Here is a 19,046-nt window from a genome sequence, read left to right as displayed (position 1 = left end):
CCAGGGGTAGGCGTACCCCCATTTGTGAACCACTGCACTAATGGACACGTTCGCTTGCAACTACTACCCTGCTTTGGTATACAACCTACAGTAAATGTATTTCATCTGTACAGCGTTACAAGATAAAAATGTGTCAAACTGGCCAAGTCTCTACATTGTAAAGTTGTAGCTAATGAATTCGCAGGCGATGGTTGCGTGTGAACTGTACAGTGCAATAAAAAGGGGGTCTGGGAGGAGATTCCCTACGTAATTGTAGGTGGGAGTGAAACTTGTAACCCCTTAGTCAGAGGAATGTATGCACTTGCTGGCTGAGTTTCCTCTTTAATAAGTCAGTATGGGACCATGTGTATGTAGAGGCCTGTATGTGCTTGCACATGCAAGAAAATAAAGGTGGGGCACCAGGTGTGACGCCAATATCCTGTTGTTAGAGCAAATGGAAACTATGCATTTCACTGGAAAAAGTGGCTTGCTCAAATGTATTCAACTATTTCAGGGAAGGCTGCAGTGCGTACCTGAGATAAGTGCCACAAATCATTGGCAAAATGAGAAAGAGACAGTAGTTTGAAAAAAAAAAAAAAAAAAGACATGAACCAATATTACAACAAGCTGCTCAAAATGTTCATTAAAACAACAAGGTAGAGGTGCTCTAAGATTTTGGACAGCACTGCAAAGGTGTAGAGATTTAATATCCATCCATCCATCCATTTTCTACCGCTTATTCCCTTTTGGGGTCGCGGGGGGCGCTGGCGCCTATCTCAGCTACAATCGGGCGGAAGGCGGGGTACACCCTGATTTAATATGTGAAACAAATCTCATACATCTCAAGATAGACAAGATTATCTTTGCTGATTGAATAATTGTTTTGATTTATAGTGTCATCCACACTACAGAACAGAGAGTCTGCAAAATCGCCTTGCGAATATGGCAGGGAACTATCTGACTGGATTATGGATTGGACACATTACAAAAGGGCACAATTCAAAAAACCTGGCTCCTTTATTTCTGTCCATCAGGCGCCAAAGAAAGACAACACTGATGGATAAGGTTGGCCGACCTTTGAGGCCTATCCACAAAGTTATGACAAATGTATGCAAAGCTCCATAGTCATGGATTCTAACCTCAAAGGATGAGGTGATGGAGACAGATGGGTGAGAAGGCAGAAATTGTCGTTTAAAAAAAGTTATTGTGTACCATCTGCTAAACTAATGAGGCAGCTGCTTTACATTGGGAGACCGAAAATAACAGTGTCAAAGTGCCATAATGTGTCACTATGTTTATCTTTAATTGTCACTCTTGAGGGTAAAATAAATTGTGAAATGTGAAAAAGTTGGGAAGCCAGCTAAACTATTAAAAGATAGTTACCACAAGCAGATTTTTGGACGGCAACCTTGGAAAAGAAAAACAATTTTCACGGCAGACCATGAAAATATGTAGGACTTGAGATTCTCTGAACCTTTTGATGATTTTATGGACTGTAGATGGTGAAATACCTAAATTCCTTGCAATACCTCGTTTCGAAATGTTGTCCTTAAACTGTTCGACAATATGCTTACGCATTTGTTCACAAAGGGGTGACCCTCGCCCCTTGTTTGTGATTGACTGGGCATTTAATGGAAGGTGCTTTTATACCTAATCATGGCACCCACTAGTTCCCAATTAGCCTCTTCACCTGTGGGATTTTCCACTGTTTTGGGCGGTATAGCTCGGTTGGTAGAGTGGCAGTGTCAGCAACTGGAGGGTTCCAGGTTCGATCCCCGCTTCCGCCATCCTAGTTGCTGCCGTTGTGTCCTGGGGCAAGACACTTTACCCACCTGCTCCCAGTGCCACCCACACTGGTTTAAATGTAACTTAGATATTGGGTTTCACAATGTAAAATCGCTTTGAGTCACTAGAAAAAAGCAGTATATAAGTATGAGCATTCCTCAACTGTCTCAGTCTTTTTTGCCACGTATGCCAGCTTTTTTGAAACATGCTGCATGCATCAAACTCCAAATGAGCTAATATTTATTTAAAAGCCTTTTATTGTCAATATAAGCATGTAAGTCCAGGTTCTACCATTAGAAAGTTACAGACTCGTTAGAAGTTTAACCTTGGCCAGCCTTTTTCCGTTTCTCTTCTCTGACCACAACTTTGCCTGCTTATTTAGTGGCGACAACAAACCAGGGTGAGCCGCTGATCTTGTTATATCATCTAGGATTTTGTATTGTGGTGAAAGTCACTCAAGACAGATGGCTGGCGGCAGTCACCGTTGTCTGATTGATTGATTGATTGATTGATTAATTGGAACTTTTATTAGTAGATTGCACAGTACAGTACACATTCCGTACAATTGACCACTAAATGGTAACACCCGAAAAAGTTTTTCAACTTGTTTAAGTTGAAAAAAGTAGATTTAGCTTAACATGACCCCTTTAGTTTTTTCTCTCCAAAGGAAAGCAGACTGCCTGTGTGTACCTCATTATTTATCTGTTTTTTTGTTTAAATAAAACTTGGTTAAAATAGTTCAGTGTGTATTAGTACTTTTTGAGCAGTTTCAACAATACCGCGATGATAACCTTAATTATGTTCACAATAAACGCGATATGGCATTTTTCATACTGTTAAATCCCTAATCTGATATGTAATATGAATTTGAATTTAAAAACAAAGTTGTTTAAAACCAACTGACAGGATAGTATCTCTATTATTCAACCCTGAGACTATGCACTCATCATGCACAACAAATGACCACGGGTAAGGAGAATTGACAAAATAAATTGTATAGGGGCACATTATGGTAGTAGTTCCAAACATTTTTTTATTATTTTTTTTTAATAATACAGATGAGGTTGTATATTTGCCCAGATTTCCACCCGTTGTGCAAAATTGTATAAGCGTAGGCAAGTTACTGTACATCATTGGGTGTCATTTGTATACGTTTTTCATGTGTAAATTCATGGTTTGGCGAATTCTGACTTTGTGACTGCCTTTATCCATCCATCCATTTTCTACCGCTTATTCCCTTTGGGGTCACGGGGGGTGCTGGTGGCTATCTCAGCTCAGGCAGAAGGCGGGTTACACCCTGGACAAGTCGCCACCTCATCGCAGGTGACTGCCTTTAATCATCTTATATTATTCCCACTTAGCATTGTCTTGGCTGAGCCACACTCCAATTTGCTGACTTGCGGTATTATTTCAACCAGACCACATTACTATAATGCACTTTTTGCAAAACTGACAAAGCAGGTGTTTAACATATTTAATCTCATCCAGAGTGCTGCAACTAACACATTGACAGGCAGATTCAACCACAAAACAGTCTTGTTTTCCTATATGCATTTATTAAACAGATGACAAAAATATTTTCCAATGAAGTAAATCCAGCTACATTCATGAAATTAAGTCAAGGTGTTGTCACTACACCGGACATACACCTGCCAATGATACTTTCAACACTCTCTGTGAAGGCTGTCTAAACGTTTACCAATACAGCGCCCTTTTCTTATGTACCGCATTTTTCAGACTATAAGTCGCAGTTTTTTTCATAGTTTGGGTGCGACTTATACACAGGAGCGACTTATGTGTGAAATTATTAACACATTACCGTAAAATATCAAATAATATTATTTAGCTAATTCACGTAAAAGACTAGACGTACAAGATTTCTTTGGATTTAGCAGTTAGGAGTGACAGATTGTTTGGTAAACGTATAGCATGTTCTATATGTTATAGTTATTTGAATGACTCTTACCATAATATGTTACGTTAACATACCAGGCACCTTCTCAGTTGGTTATTTATGCATCATGTAACGTACACTTATTCAGCCTGTTGTTCACTATTCTTTATTTATTTTAAATTGCCTTTCAAATGTCTATTCTTGGTGTTGGGTTTTATCAAATACATTTCCTCAAGAAATGTGACTTATATTCCAGTGAGACTTGTAATTTTTATTTTGCTTCTTTATTATGCATTTTCGGCAGGTGCGACTTATTAGCCGAAAAATACGGTACTTTATTACAATTTGTGTTAATTATTGTCACTCTTTAGCATATAGTGATCTTAACATCACATTTTAAAAACCTTAATGTCTCCCATCAAAAAAGGCAAACATCTTTTAACTACTGCTGTCAAAAATAACTAGTTAACTTATGTGATCAATCACAAAAAATATTGCATTAATCATGTATAGTCGCAGATTAATCGCAGAATTTATGTTGGAGGAGATGGCGACTGGAGTTCTCCCTGTAAAATTTCACTCCAAAATACACCGACTGGACTTTAAATAAAACGGTTATCAAGATTTGAGCAAATAAATGACGTACATTCAATTTTTTGTTTTTTAAATGTTCCTGGATGACATTATGACAATAACATTGCATTTGTGTCAAAATGTTAAGCTCTTTTTTAGGTTATTTTAAATTTTTCACCTGAGAAATAACCTCTGATTAAATGTGATTAATCCAAATTCAAATGTGATTAATCTGATCCTTTAAAAAATATCATTTGACAGCATGAATTAAAGTACATGTTTTTATATTAAAATGGTGGTATACATAATAGTGGAACAATATAGTGGTATCGGCACCAACATCCTAATTAATAATACTGCACTGTGCAGTACATTGTAATGTACAGGCTGCTTGGACTATGCTCTATGTAATGGTGTGTATATCTGTTTATTAGTGGTTAGTCAGCTGGTGTAGGGATTGATGCAAATATCCTATTGCTTACAGGAGGATGACACAAAGTAATTTCAGCATAGTGAGATTGTATGTAACTTTTAGGATTTAGCAAGAGTGCCACCCTGTGGTAATTTAACATACATAGCAACACTTATTATTCCAAGGTTTCTCATTGTAATCCCATTGGGTTGAGTTTTTTCTTGCCCTGATGTGGAATCTGAGCCGAGGACGTCGTTGTGGCTTGTGCAGCCCTTTGAGATACTTGTGATTTAGGGCTATATAAATGAACTTTGATTGATTATTTATTTTAGATGCATGTGATAATATATTAATCCCATATTGATAAATAAATGCCATTCAGAATTTGTTGGTTGTTTTTTTTCCAAGTTCCAACATTCCACTCCGTTACTAAATAAATACTAATGGTTCTCTTCAATTGCTGATATACCTATAAATGAGTCGTAACCTTAGATATGGAAGAACTATGGTAAAAAAAAATTAAGCAGATGTGTTAACATGTAACATAGTAAATATGTAACGCAACATTACCAGTGATGTGAGGCATATTCTTCTGCACAAATTCAAAATGTGTCATGCTTATCAGAGTAATTGTGACTTCTTACTTATGCTGAAAGATGGTGGAGTTTTCTTTGCTCTTGGTGAATGTGCTGGGAAGTGTTCTCAGTGTTATGTTCATCTTTCTGGCATTGACTATCAGCTTCTTCACCTGCACAAGAAAAACATGCAATATTAGAGTGGCATTCTTGAAGTGTTACAGCTGTACCTCACAGAAAAGGAAAAAACACAAATACAGATGTCACTTGTTTACTGCCGTTAATTGGTTCCGGACATGACGATGAGAAACACATTTCCGCAAAGTAGGAATCACTAATTATAAATCCAATATTTTCATAGCTGGAGCAGAACAAAACTGTTTTCATTCTTTGAAATATATTTTTCAACAATATAAGATCCCTCTAGACATGAAACAACACCCTTTAGTTACTTTTACACTGTTTTAATCCAATCCAATATTAATGATGCTGAGGCTGAGCCCATCAGTGGCCAGGATACTGAACAGATTAGTTTGGTCTCAGCTAGTCGCGAATACTATTATAGTATAGATATTTTTGCTCCATTTAGGACAAAAAGACATCCTCATTATGGTGAAACCGCAACATTTGAAGTGTGATGTAGCAAAGAACAACACATACTAATACATATGTATAAAACAGTCTATAACAATGCAGGCAAATTATGACAAAACCACCATTCTCTGAAAAAAGAAAGCTTCTCCTCAGCCTTGAGCAGATTTTTTAGCAACTAAAGGTTGGCTGACATTTCAATTTAGGAGGAAAGAAAGTGGGGGTTGAGGGCTCCTTAGACAAATATGTCTAAATACCAAACATCTGTTCTGCATCAATGAACCTGACTTTAGTGCCTTCATCTAAAATGTTAAAGGGCAAAGATTCACCTTTTTGCTGCTCATCTACGTTTTTCATGGCTTCAGACTGGCAGGCAATTAGTGATGGTAAGAGATTTATTAAAACGATAGGAGATAGGCATGTCTACCACCAGATCATAGGACTTGCAATGCACTAGAAGAAGCTAAATCCTCCAACTCATCATGTTCCAAGCCTTTATCAGTGCTTTTCTCCAAGAAGTGGATGAAAAAGTTTCATTATTTTTGACCGATTTGACCTCTGAAGGAGTCACTGTTAACATTCCAGCAATGGAGCATCACTGCAAATAATCTTGATTTAACAAGCACAAAGCATCCTAAATAAAATCCATATTGACGTAGTTTGTTGCCTCCGCAGAAAGGGGTTTTATCAGGTTGGCTACATATATTTAATTAAATATTATTGACCATGATCCTGTGTGTGTCTGTGAATGTGTGTGTGGAGTTGGGTACATTTGTGTGTGTTTGTGTGAAAATGTGTACCGTTTCACGGTTGCAAAAGTGAGGCTTGTCACAAACACAACATAATGAATGTTCAATCAGCAATGTGCCTCTTCCCCCTACACAGCTGGAATTGCAGCTCAGAAGAACAAATTAAAATATGACTAACACTAGCACAGAAGTTGAAACACAACATTAAAAAGTAGCAGCTGCTTTAGGGAAAGTTTTTACTTTCACTATATTCTACAGCTCACCAGTATTTCTGCCCTCAATGCGGACTTGCAGGCACTCAGAACGTCTATGTGGCTGTATTGGTCCCGACTGGGAGAATCAAAACACCCACTAATTGTGTGGATGATATGAAAAAATTAAATGTGATCTATTTTTTTTGCCATATCGCTATCCCTACAAGCTATACCACCGACAAATCTCACTCAAAAACATCCAGGGGTAACATCCATTTAACCCTTTTCTACCGCTTATTCCCTTAGGGGTCATGGAGGGCGCTGGAGCCTATCTCAGCTGCAATCGGGCGGAAGGAACATACACCCTGGACAAGTCGCCACCTCATTGCTGTCCAGGGGTAACATGTAACATTTAATATTTAAATATTTTGGTCATTTTAAGCATTACCAAAACTTATTTCCTAGCATACTGATTTCACAGAGCGCATAGCAATCCTAGCGTTTAATATGCGCAAAAAGTTTCAAATGAGAACATAAAATAGTGACTCATTATGTCCGCCCTCACTGGGATGTTGTAATTTTCAGCACTTGTGTTTCCTTGAGCTGGTTAATTCAGAATAATCCTCACTCCTCAGATAAAAAATGCTTCGTAGCAATGTTGCAGTAGTTACATGTACTAAGTACATTGTACAAAAAGCAACAAAAATTTAAATCATGACAAAACAATAAAAAAAATGTGTTAATACCATCCATCTTCTACCGCTTATTCCCTTTGGGGTCGCGGGGGGCGCTGGTGCTTATCTCAGCTACAATCGGGCGGAAGGCGGTTTACACCCTGGACAAGTCGCTACCTCATCGCAGTTAATAATAATATATTTGTTTTTAAATGTATGCATGGTTTCCCACACATTCATTTATTTGTGACGGCCCGCCACGAAAGAATTAATGCCGCCACAAATAAAATAAAATAAATTAAAATAATAATAATAATAATATATATATTTTTTTTTTTACGGCTTTTGACTCGCTTGACCGCTCATAAAAGCAATGGGACTCTGTCTGTGAATGGAGCTTGTAGTTACATATTATATGAATATGTAAATACGATATAAATATGTACATAAAGTGTTGTAATTATATTCCAACGCTGCGTTATTCTTGGTCATCGCCGCCACCGCCACTGCCCGACCACACCACCACAAAAAGATGCCTGACCTGTGGGAAACACTGGTATGTATACATTTTCTGAGCGTTTGAAAAAAACTATATATATATATATATATATATATATATATATATATATATATATATATCATAACAAATGATGGAAATTACTTGAGGATGTCATGGTGACAACACCCATAACCATGCCCCTACTGCCACAGATATCTTGGAAGTCGAGGGGAAACCCTGAGTGAGAAGTATGATTTATAACATAGCATTAACTTTTACTAACTCAAAGACAATACAGCAGCAGCAGCTCAAGCGCCTTCTTTATTTTTGTGGTGAGTCGCAACCAACGTTGTTAGCAGCTCAAGCTAGCTAGTAGTCAGAAGCTGTCTACTGACGAATGATCATGGAGCAGTGTGAGCAAGGTGATGTGTCACACTGCCAGTAAAGTAGTTTCTCAGTGTTGGCTCTTACAATAATAATGTCGGTATAGCTTGGTTAATATGCACGTCACGGCATGTACTTGTAAATGGAGGGTTGTTTGCAGCTCGCTGAGAACCTGCCAATTGGATCAATGTTAAAGGCCTACTGAAATGAGGTTTTCTTATTTAAACGGGGATAGCAGGTCCATTCTATGCGTCATACTTGATCATTTCGCAATATTGCCATATTTTTGCTGAAAGGATTTAGTAGAGAACATCCACGATAAAGTTTGCAACTTTTGGTAGCTAACAGAAAACCCCTGCCTTTACCGGAAGTCGCAGACGTTGACGTCACCTGTTGATGGCTCCTCACATCCTCACATTGTTTTTATTGGGAGCCTCCAACAAAAAGAGCTATTCGGACCGAGAAAATGACAATTTCCCCATTAATTTGAGCAAGGATGAAAGATTTGTGTTTGAGGATATTAATAGCGACGGACTAGAAATACGGTAATAAAAAAAAAAAAAAGTAAAAAAAAAATACGCGATTGCATTGGGACAGATTTAGATGTTTTTAGACATATTTACTAGGATAATTCTGGGAAATCCCTTATCTTTCTATTGTGTTGCTAGTGTTTTAGTGAGTTTAACAGTACCTGATAGTCGGAGGGGTGTGTCCACGGGTGTCTTGACGGCAGTGTATCAGGGAAGTCGACGGCAGCTTTATTAACGGTGCAAGCGCAGCTGATCTCCGATAAGAAGCGACTTTTTACCATAATTTTCTCACCGAAACCTGCTAGTTGACATTCGGTCGGGGTGCATGTTCGCTTGACCGCTGAGATTCGTTGTAAAGTTTCACCTCTGGGAATTTTAAACAAGGAATCAGTGTGTTTGTGTGGCTAAAGGCTAAAGCTTCCCAACTCCATCTTTCTACTTCGACTTCTCGAATATTAATGAACAAATTGCAAAAGATTCAGCAACACAGATGTCCAAAATTCTGTGTAATTATGCGGTTAAAGCAGACGACTTTTAGCTCATATTTCCTAACAGTCCGTGACGTCACGCGTACACGTCATCATTACGCAACGTTTTCAAGAAGAAACTCCCGGGAAATTTAAAATTGCAATTTAGTAAACTAAAAAGGCCGTATTGGCATGTGTTGCAATGTTAATATTTCATCATTGATGTATAAACTATCGGACTGTGTGGTGGGTAGTAGTGGGTTTCAGTAGGCGTTTAATGTATATTAGAGACATTAACATTCATGGAAAACATACAGGGAAAATTTAAAACAAAAATATTTCAAAATAAGTCTTCACCAGTTGATCAATAAAAGGTTTAAAAGGGAGAGAGTCATCAAATAAAACACTAAGGTATTTATATTCATGCACCACTTCCATGACATTCCCTTCAAGAGTGGACACTACCAGGGCGGAGTTTGAGGCACCCTCCTATGTTAGGAAAAAAGCATAAGTTTTGTCTTGTCAGCATTGAGAACTGTATTAAATCAATAAGGGAATTTTGCACAACGACAAGAGCTTTATGCAGTGAATTAGTAGCTTGTTCAACAGATGATCCAGAGCAATACATAATTGTATCGTCAGCATAGTAATGCATATTAGCATCAGAGAAATGTTGTCAGAGTTCATTGATGTATAAGATAAATAAGAAGGGCCCCAATACAGATCCTTGAGGCACCACTGTATGAAAATTGACAAATTCTGAAGAAAAGCTCTCATATTTAATACACTGGGTCCTGTTTTCTAAATATTTTGAAAACCAAGCGACCGTATGTTCTGACAGTCCAATGAGAAACAGCCTGCGTTTTAAAATAGCGTGGACTACTTTGTGAAACGCTATGGAGAGATCAATAAAAAATTAGGCACAGTACTGTTTTTTTAAGCGCTATAATGATGTTATTTACCACCTTCTTTGTAGCAGTAATGGTGATGTGCTGGTTCCTGAAGCCTGATTAATACTTACAAATAATTGAATTTGAAGAGAGGAACTCTTTCAACTGATCACAGACAAGGGATTCCGGAATTTTTTATAAGACACATACATATTGGCCTATAATTACAAAGAACTGCAGGATCATCTCCCTTTAATAAAGGGAGGACAAAAGCAGATTTCCAATCTGATGGAATGTCTTTGTTTTTAACTGACAGATTAAAAATAAATGAAAGTGGCTCTGCTATAAAATCAGCTGCCAGCTTTACGTACAACACTTCCTTGTGGTCTACATAACATCTAATGGTGGTTCTTTGGTCCAAATTTTGCATCGATTATTATTTACAGACAGTTTTCAAGTGGTTTTCTGACAAAATGTTCCATTTTGTGGACGGTCTTATTTACGTGCCTCCACTTCCACAGCGTCTTATCCCTGCCATCTTTGTTGCTGTTTTAGCGCTTCCATAGAAAGTCTACAGACAGATATCAGAACTATAACTTAGTTAGAAATGGCAACAGTGTAGGATGCATGCGCATGTTTGAGCCAGTCTGGCCCACAACAAGAGGATAGTAAAAAAGAAGGAGCCTATTGACTAAAATGTCGGACTCATGCAAAGCGCTTTGGGTAAATGTATACAGTCTATGCATTTTCCGGCGACGTCATCAATGCGAAAAGCATCACAGGTTTTGCAAATTGATGTGGAAATTGATTTCGGTGAAATAAGGCGAGTTGGAAGAGCAGATAGCCTCAAGCCAACGGCCCCCAATGCAATTCAAACCAGAAGCCACTGTGAGAGTTTGAAGCTGTTTTAAAGTACTTCTGATGACAAGGGTGATATAACTTCACAGTCTGACACCTCAAATTTATCTCTGAATGGTGCAATGTACGAAATAGTTGAAATAAACAAGTTAAAAGTGTCGCAAGTCATCATTGATACAATGTAAAGCATCAGTTGATATCCTAACATCACAAAGCCAAGCAGAATCACAGGACACTGTGCCACACGTATTGATAATATCTTTACCAATGATTGTGATAACAGTACAAGTGGTTTACATTAGTGATCATCTGCCAGTTTTCACAATATATGATGTAAACTACAAGAAGAGCTACATGGATGAAAAAAATACATTTCGAAGACTACGCCAAGAAAAGAGTATGATTGCTTTCAAAAATGAGCAAGAAAAGCAAAATTGGGACAATGTATACAATGAAAAAAATGTTGATGAACCATTTGGTAGTTTTTTGAACACGTTCATAATAGTTTATGACGAACATTGTACGTGGAAACAATTCTGTAGAAGCAGAGAAAGAACAATCAACCATGGCAGACAAAAAACATTAAAAAATGCATGTAATAAGAATATATCATAACAAAAATTATAACACAAAGAACTACAAAAGCAGAAAATTAATACAAAAAGTATAAAAATAATCTAACTACCATACTACGAATGTGTAAAAAAGAATACCACAGTCAATAATTAGAGAGCAACAGAAACAATATGAGAGCAACATGGGGCATCCTTAAAACTATTATTAAAAAAGGCACTAAGAAGGTTAACCCCCAATACTTCTCAGACGGAAACATAAATAATGACAAGGAGGTAGTTAAAAGCTTAAATAATTAATTTGTAAATATTGGACCCAAATTGGAGGAAAAGATTCCAGACACAGTTTCAACTGAGGACTTCAATGACATCATGGGTAGATATCCCAGCTAAATGTTCCTCACACAAGTGACACAAGAGGAAATAGTTAAAAATGGGAAAAAAATGTTAATCCAAGACTTCAATCGATTGTAATGCACTTCATATGGAAACAATAATAAAGGTTTCAAAAATATCTCAGGACCATTATTGTATATCAGTAATCTATCATTTAAAACAGGCAAATTCCCAAACAAAATGAAAATAGCTAAAGTTGTACCGATTTATGAGACTGGAGACGAACACCAATTTTCAAATTATAGACCTGTTCCTTAATTTCCACGATTATCTTAAATCATTGAAAAACTGTTCAAAAACAGATTGGAGAGTTTCATAAACAAACATATAATACTCACTGAGAACCAATATGGATACAGAGCTAATTTCAACTCAGATGGCTTTAATCGAAATAACAGAGGAAATTACCAATGCAATAGATGATAAACAGTGTTTAGCAGCAGTGTTTATGGATTTAACTAAAGCATTTGACACAATTAATCACAATTTTCTAATTACAAAATTAGAACGGTATGGCATCAGGCGGTTGGTTTTTAACTGGATTAGAAGCTACTTAATCAACAGGAAGCAATACACCAAATTGTTCTGTCTTTATATAAAGGACATAGGTAAAGATACAAAAGACTTACAGTTAGTATTATTCCTGTACGATACAACAGCGTTTTTTTTAGGAGCGAACACACAGAAAATAATACAAATAATAACAGAAGAAATTAATAAATTAAAGAGATGGTTTGACAAAAACACTATCCTTAAACCTCAGTAAAACTAAAATAATGTTATTCTGTAACAGTAGAAGTGAAAGTCAAACACAAATACAAATAAACGGAATAGAAATTGAAAGAGTATATGAAATCAAATTTCTAGGTGTAATGACTGATGATAAAATGAACTGGAAATCTCATAAAAAAATATATAACATAAGGTGGCAAGAAATACATCAATAATAAATAAAGCTAAAATGTATTGGACCAAAAATCACTTCATATTCTTGTGTTAACAAAACTGAGGTATTTTCCCATATTTCTGCACAATAACTACAAAGATACGCTTCAGTCACTAACCATGTTACAAAAAGATCAGTTAGAATCCTACATAATGTTGGATATCGAGAACAAACAAACCCTTTATTTATTGAATCAAAAATACTGAAAATCCATGATATAGTAAATTTGCAAACAGCCAAAATATGCAAAAAGCAAACTATAAACTGCTACCCAAGAATGTACAACATTTTTTCTCAACGAAAATGTAATATAAAACTATTGTATGCATGTACACCATTTGAAACCATTAGTGTACGAATATGATCCAATTTCAAGAAACTGTTGAAACTCAAAAGTTTATACCAAGTACAGAAGAAGAAGAAGACCCATGATAAACATTGTGAACTTACATATGAAATACAACTCACTTCACTAATTATCTATTTATTTTTTTTCTAATATTATTTATGGTGTATATTGTGAATACATTGAGAACAGGAAGTAAAAAAAAGTGTTAGCAATTGCTATGTAATGGAAAAGGGGGTAGGATTGCTTCTTCTTATTCCTTTTTTTCGAAAATGTTAAAAAGAGAAACTGGAAATTGTGATGTATCATATTGTAAGTGTATGCATGTTCGAAATAAACTCAAACTCAAATACACAACAGCAGGTACCAAAAGGGAAAAAAGTGAGTTTTGCACAAAAGGGCCCCTTTAAGTTAAACAAAGAAGACTCACTTTCCAAGAAGCACGAGGAACACGAATGAGATCTCTGTGGGCACCATCAGCAAACCTTCCTGTATCCTCCAGAAATCTGTAGTCTACAAATAAAAGTTGAACATTAAATACACATACAGCAGAAAAATATTACTTTTTTTTATCACTGTAAAAACAACAACATACTTACCACTGAGAAGTGCCATTTCATCAAAATGAGAGAGGGTCACGAAAGCTGTTTTGTTTCTAACACCAGTGCATTTGGATTTTTCCTTGTGTTTCTTCACACAAATCAAACTTAAAGACAAGGAAAAAGGGAAAAGTCAATAAGTAAAATCATTTATTTTTTGTTGTATTATAGCTTTTTCACAAAACTTCCCAGAGAAAAATGTACACCAGAATGAATGTCAAGTACGAAAGACTTGGCATCCGACAAAACATGTTATTGGCTTCATGAAAACGAGGCAAGATATTAACAGTAGCACTTAGGCTGTGAAGTGTTTTATTAGATCACTCAATTAATCATGCAAACTAATAGATGGATTACTCGATTACTAAGCTAATCAATAGCTGCCGACCTAGTCCAAACCCTGAGGGAGAAAATATTTTGAAAGGGTCAGCATTACGTAACAGAAATGTGTTTGACTGTGCAAACAGGCATGTAAAGGTGTAAGTACAAAAAAAAACATGCCATGCGTTGCTACTGCCAATTTCACTGATGAGAGACAGGTATTTGGCCAGAGAAGGAATAACACTGAATCTAAAGAATCTATGCAAAACAAATGCTGACTGATGCCTTCAACAGCAGGTGTCCGTAAGAGTAGGGGAAGGGCATCCTCTGGTGCCAAACAATTTCAGCCTAACTTTCAATATGCGAGCGGATTTTTAGGATTAGGTGCTAAATGTTCAACATCAACAGAACTCGAGGAATAGACCGCAGATTGTTTCTACTTCTAGTGGCATGTTATTGCAGGCCAGGAATCAAAAGAAAGTGTCAGTGACTACAAATACATGGCTGTGTGTCAGTCTTAAATATTGTGTTAAGCAACAGTGGAAACACTCTTTTTTTTATCACATGCATGACATACCTTTGGCCTTTTTTATATTTGCTTAAATTAAAAAAAAGAGGCGCCATTTGTTTTAAAATGATAAGTTACACCTGGCTCGTTCAGGCCCAGATGGAACACAACGTTTACACTCAATGGAGTTACGTAAAACCATCCCAGAAACATAGCAGACATTTATATGAACTTCTATTCACCCTAAAGGGGACCTGCACTTTTTTTTACAAGTAGCCTATCCTTCACAATCACAATCATTATGAAAGACATAGCGACAGATATACAGCTTATATATATATATATATATATATATATATATATATATATATATATATATATATATATATACACATTTTCTACCGCTTATTCCCCTTGGGGTCGCTTGTGGTTATTTCAGCTACAATCGTGCGGAAGGCGGGTTACACCCTGGACAAGTCGCCACCTCATCGCAGGGCCAACACAGATAGACAGACAACATTCACACTCACATTCACACACTAGGGCCAATTTGATATTGTCAATCAACCTATCCCCAGGTGCATGTCTTTGGAGGAAACCACGCATTCACGGGGAGAACATGCAAACTCCACACAGAAAGATCCCGAGCCCGGGATTGAACCCAGGACTACTCAGGACCTTCGTATTGTGAAGCAGACACTAACCCCTCGTGTATATATATATATATGTATATATATATATATATAAATATATACACACACACACATGTATATATATGTGTATGTATGTACAAACCGTTGAGCATTCCTCAACTTTATCAGTATTTATTGCCACCTTTCCCAACTTCTTTCTTACGTGTTGCTGGCATCAAATTCTAAATTTAATGATTTGCAAAAAAAAAGTTTACAGTTTGAACATCAAATATGTTGTCTTTGTAGCATATTCAACGGAATATGGGTTGCAAATCATTGTATTCCGTTTATATTTACATCTAACACAATTTCCCAACTCATTTGGACACAGGGTTTGTGTATGTATGTATATATATATATATATATATATATATATATATATATATATATATATATATATATATACATACTTTTGTTTTTGCATTCTAAATAGTAAATCAAGTCAGCTTACAATGAAGCCAATTGGAACCGCTCTATTCTGCCAATAAAGCCCTTAAAAAACATCCAAACACCTCCATTAGGGTTTTGTACACATGGTGTTAGTATATATGTAATGTAGTAACAAGCACATTTTAAATAATATTTAATATTTACATATTTTGCTCATTTTAAGCATACGCAGCGCATTCATTTCAAAAACGTATCGCAACATTTGCTTTTCCGTTCAACTCCAATGATTTCTGCTTACTGCAGATATTATACTTACTGTATAATATCTGCTGTCATTAGGATGCCGACTGGTAGGATGTTCATATATTCCCATTTACATGAAAAAATACTTAAAATTAATTAGGTAATTAATTAATAAAAGGGAGGTAGAACCAAGCATCTTGTCATGTAGTTCTCGCAATTGTAAGGTCGAAATTGGCTGTCACAGTGTACCAACTTGTCGGAATATGTTCTTGTTCTTCTGCTATCCAGGTGAGACTAATCATGATTTATGATCTACAACAAAGTTTGACGAGGAAGACGACGAGCAAGCAGCTCATCAGTCCATGCTAACATTGGCACACAAGGTCGTGATCACGGCGCCGCTATAAATAGTTGGTCTGCGACAGCGCTTATAATAACAATATCACTAATAATTGGTTAATATTCAAGTCAGGAAAGATAAATATAGAGTATTGTTGGCGCTTTTTGGATGCGTTTTTGGGTTTTATGGACGGAATAGAGGACCTCCCATTGGCTCCGCTGTAAGCAGACTTTTATTTACAAGTTAGGTATGTAAATCGTACGTCCTGACATGATGGATGGATGGATGGGTGGGTAGGTAGGTAGGTAGATAGGTAGATAGGTAGATAGATAGATAAATAGATAGATAGATAGAGTAAATAGATAAAAGTAAGTGCATCTCTATCCTCCTTCAAAACCGCTCTAAAACAACACCTCCAGGCAACTTCAACACTTTACTAATACCCTCCTCCATTCACATCCCATCTCACCGGATTATACACAACTCAAATGTACTTCTAATGTATATACTTGTTCTTATGCTATCTGAACTCACTATGTTCTCTGCTGGCTGTACATATCCTACTAAATAAGACCTACACTGTTTCAATGTCCACATTTCTCTGTTGATGCAATTGTTGATGACTGAAGTACTGATATCAACCAAAGCTCCTCATCCCACCCCCCGGATTGTAAATAATGTAAATAATTCAATGTACATACTATAATGATTAACTTGTGTGATGACTGTATTATGTTGATAGTATTTATTTGTACCATGAATTGATTAACGTGGACCCCGACTTAAACAATTTGAAAAACTTATTCGGGTGTTACTATTTAGTGGTCAATTGTACGGAATATGTACTGAACTGTGCAATCTACTAATAAAAGTATCAATCAATCAATAGATAGATAGATAGATAGATAGATAGATAGATAGATAGTACTTTATTTATTCCTTCAGGAGAGTTCCTTCAGGAAAATTAACATTTTAGCACAATCCCATTCAAGATCAGACAAACATTACAGGGAGACAGAACAGGATCCCTGACGGGGGGGGGTCCTGTTACATGTGTGTAAGAGGGAAATATCAAACCTCAAAGAAAGCAAAGGAAATGAAAGACATTAAAGCAGATACAACCAGCCACTTCTACATAGAAAAGTAAAATAAATATATACACTGCGGTGGTCTCTGCGGTGTTCCACGCCTGCTGGGGGTGGAGAGAGTATGGCCTGAGACAGGAGCAGACCCAACAAAGCAACCAAAAGAGCAGACTCCACTATCGGCCGCCAACAAACTCTCGGCCAGTGTCCAGTCCGCATGGATGAGCGAAGATATGTCCAAGAAAACTGAGTTGTCCGATACCTGCTCATTCAGCCAAGACACTATGAAGTTTGTCCGTCCCGGCAGTCAGTGCCAGCTCTGCAGCCTGTGCCCCCCCTTGTCACACAGTCCCAAAGGCACAAAAAAAAAAAAAAAAAAAAAAATATATATATATATATATATATATATATATATATATATATATATATATATATATATGTAATTATATATATAATAACACATGAAAACAAGAGGGAAACACAAAAGGATGACACCAGAGCACAGAGCTCCTGCCAACAGCAGCCACAACAACGGCGCCATCTTGGAAAAATGAAAATAAAAAATAATAATTAAAAAACCTTAGGTATATTTTTTTAAGAACAAGGTACATTTTCAAGTAGTCTTATGCCCTCAAAAATGTTTTATTTGGCAAAGTAATAAAAAGAATAAGAATATAACACAGTTCTGTAGTAGATGATTCTGGTTTATTCATGCTACCACCTGTCCAATTCTACCGCACTTTCCTTAGCATAATGTACAAATTTAAGTTGTATTTACTTTTATTCATATTCATTCTTTATCTATTTGTAATTAAGTTTCTTTGCCTGATTTGAAAGTGTGTGTGAACCCTGTTTAATTTTTTGTATGTTATAGTCTACCCATTCTATTGTTTTTATTATGTGCTATTACATCTGCATAGTTGGTAGTTTTTATCATTATTTATTTTATTACTTTTTTTAGTGTTTTTAAGAAGTGAAGTGAAGTGAATTATATTTATATAGCGCTTTTCTCTAGTGACTCAAAGCGCTTTACATAGTGAAACCCAATATCTAAGTTACATTTAAACCAGTGTGGGTGGCACTGGGAGCAGGTGGGTAAAGTGTCTTGCCCAAGGACACAACGGCATTGACTCGGATGGCGGAAGCGGGAATCGAACCTGGAACCCTCAAGTTGCTGGCACAGCCACTTCACCGACCGAGCTATACCGACGAAGTAAATAATGAAGATTAAAAACCAATTAAAAACAAATAAGTAAATACAAACTCGGTTCCATATGAGTTGGGAAATTGTGTTAGATGTAAATATAAACGGAATACAATGATCTGCAAATCCCCCCCAACCCACACCCAATTGAATGCACCACAAAAACAAGACACCTGATGTTCAAACTCACAAACTCTATCCTCCTTTTGAAAATAATAATTAACTTAGAATTTCATGGCTGCAACAGGTGCAAAAGTAGTTGGGAAAGGGCATGTTCACCACTGTGTTACATCACCTTTTCTTTTAACAACACTCAATAAACGTTTGGGAACTGAGGAAACTAATTGTTG

At 36.5% G+C, this 19,046-nt stretch overlaps 1 protein-coding gene across 1 annotated transcript in view; it reads right to left on the bottom strand.

Moving 5' to 3' along the window:
* Nucleotides 1-19,046, bottom strand: part of znhit6 (zinc finger HIT-type containing 6) — a 62,038-nt gene that overhangs the window by 27,156 nt on the left and 15,836 nt on the right. Inside the window, exons 4-6 of the mRNA XM_061884054.1 lie at nucleotides 13,914-14,020; nucleotides 13,745-13,827; nucleotides 5,288-5,391 (exon numbers count right to left, since the gene is read on the bottom strand). Coding sequence (XP_061740038.1) covers nucleotides 5,288-5,391; nucleotides 13,745-13,827; nucleotides 13,914-14,020 — 294 coding nt within the window. The remainder of the gene's footprint in view (nucleotides 1-5,287; nucleotides 5,392-13,744; nucleotides 13,828-13,913; nucleotides 14,021-19,046) is intronic.

This window comes from Nerophis ophidion, linkage group LG22, assembly GCF_033978795.1.
Source record: "Nerophis ophidion isolate RoL-2023_Sa linkage group LG22, RoL_Noph_v1.0, whole genome shotgun sequence".
NCBI classification, from domain to species: domain Eukaryota; kingdom Metazoa; phylum Chordata; class Actinopteri; order Syngnathiformes; family Syngnathidae; genus Nerophis; species Nerophis ophidion.
The sequence above is the reverse complement of the archived record's forward strand: the minus strand, read 5'-3'. Positions and strand labels throughout refer to the sequence as shown.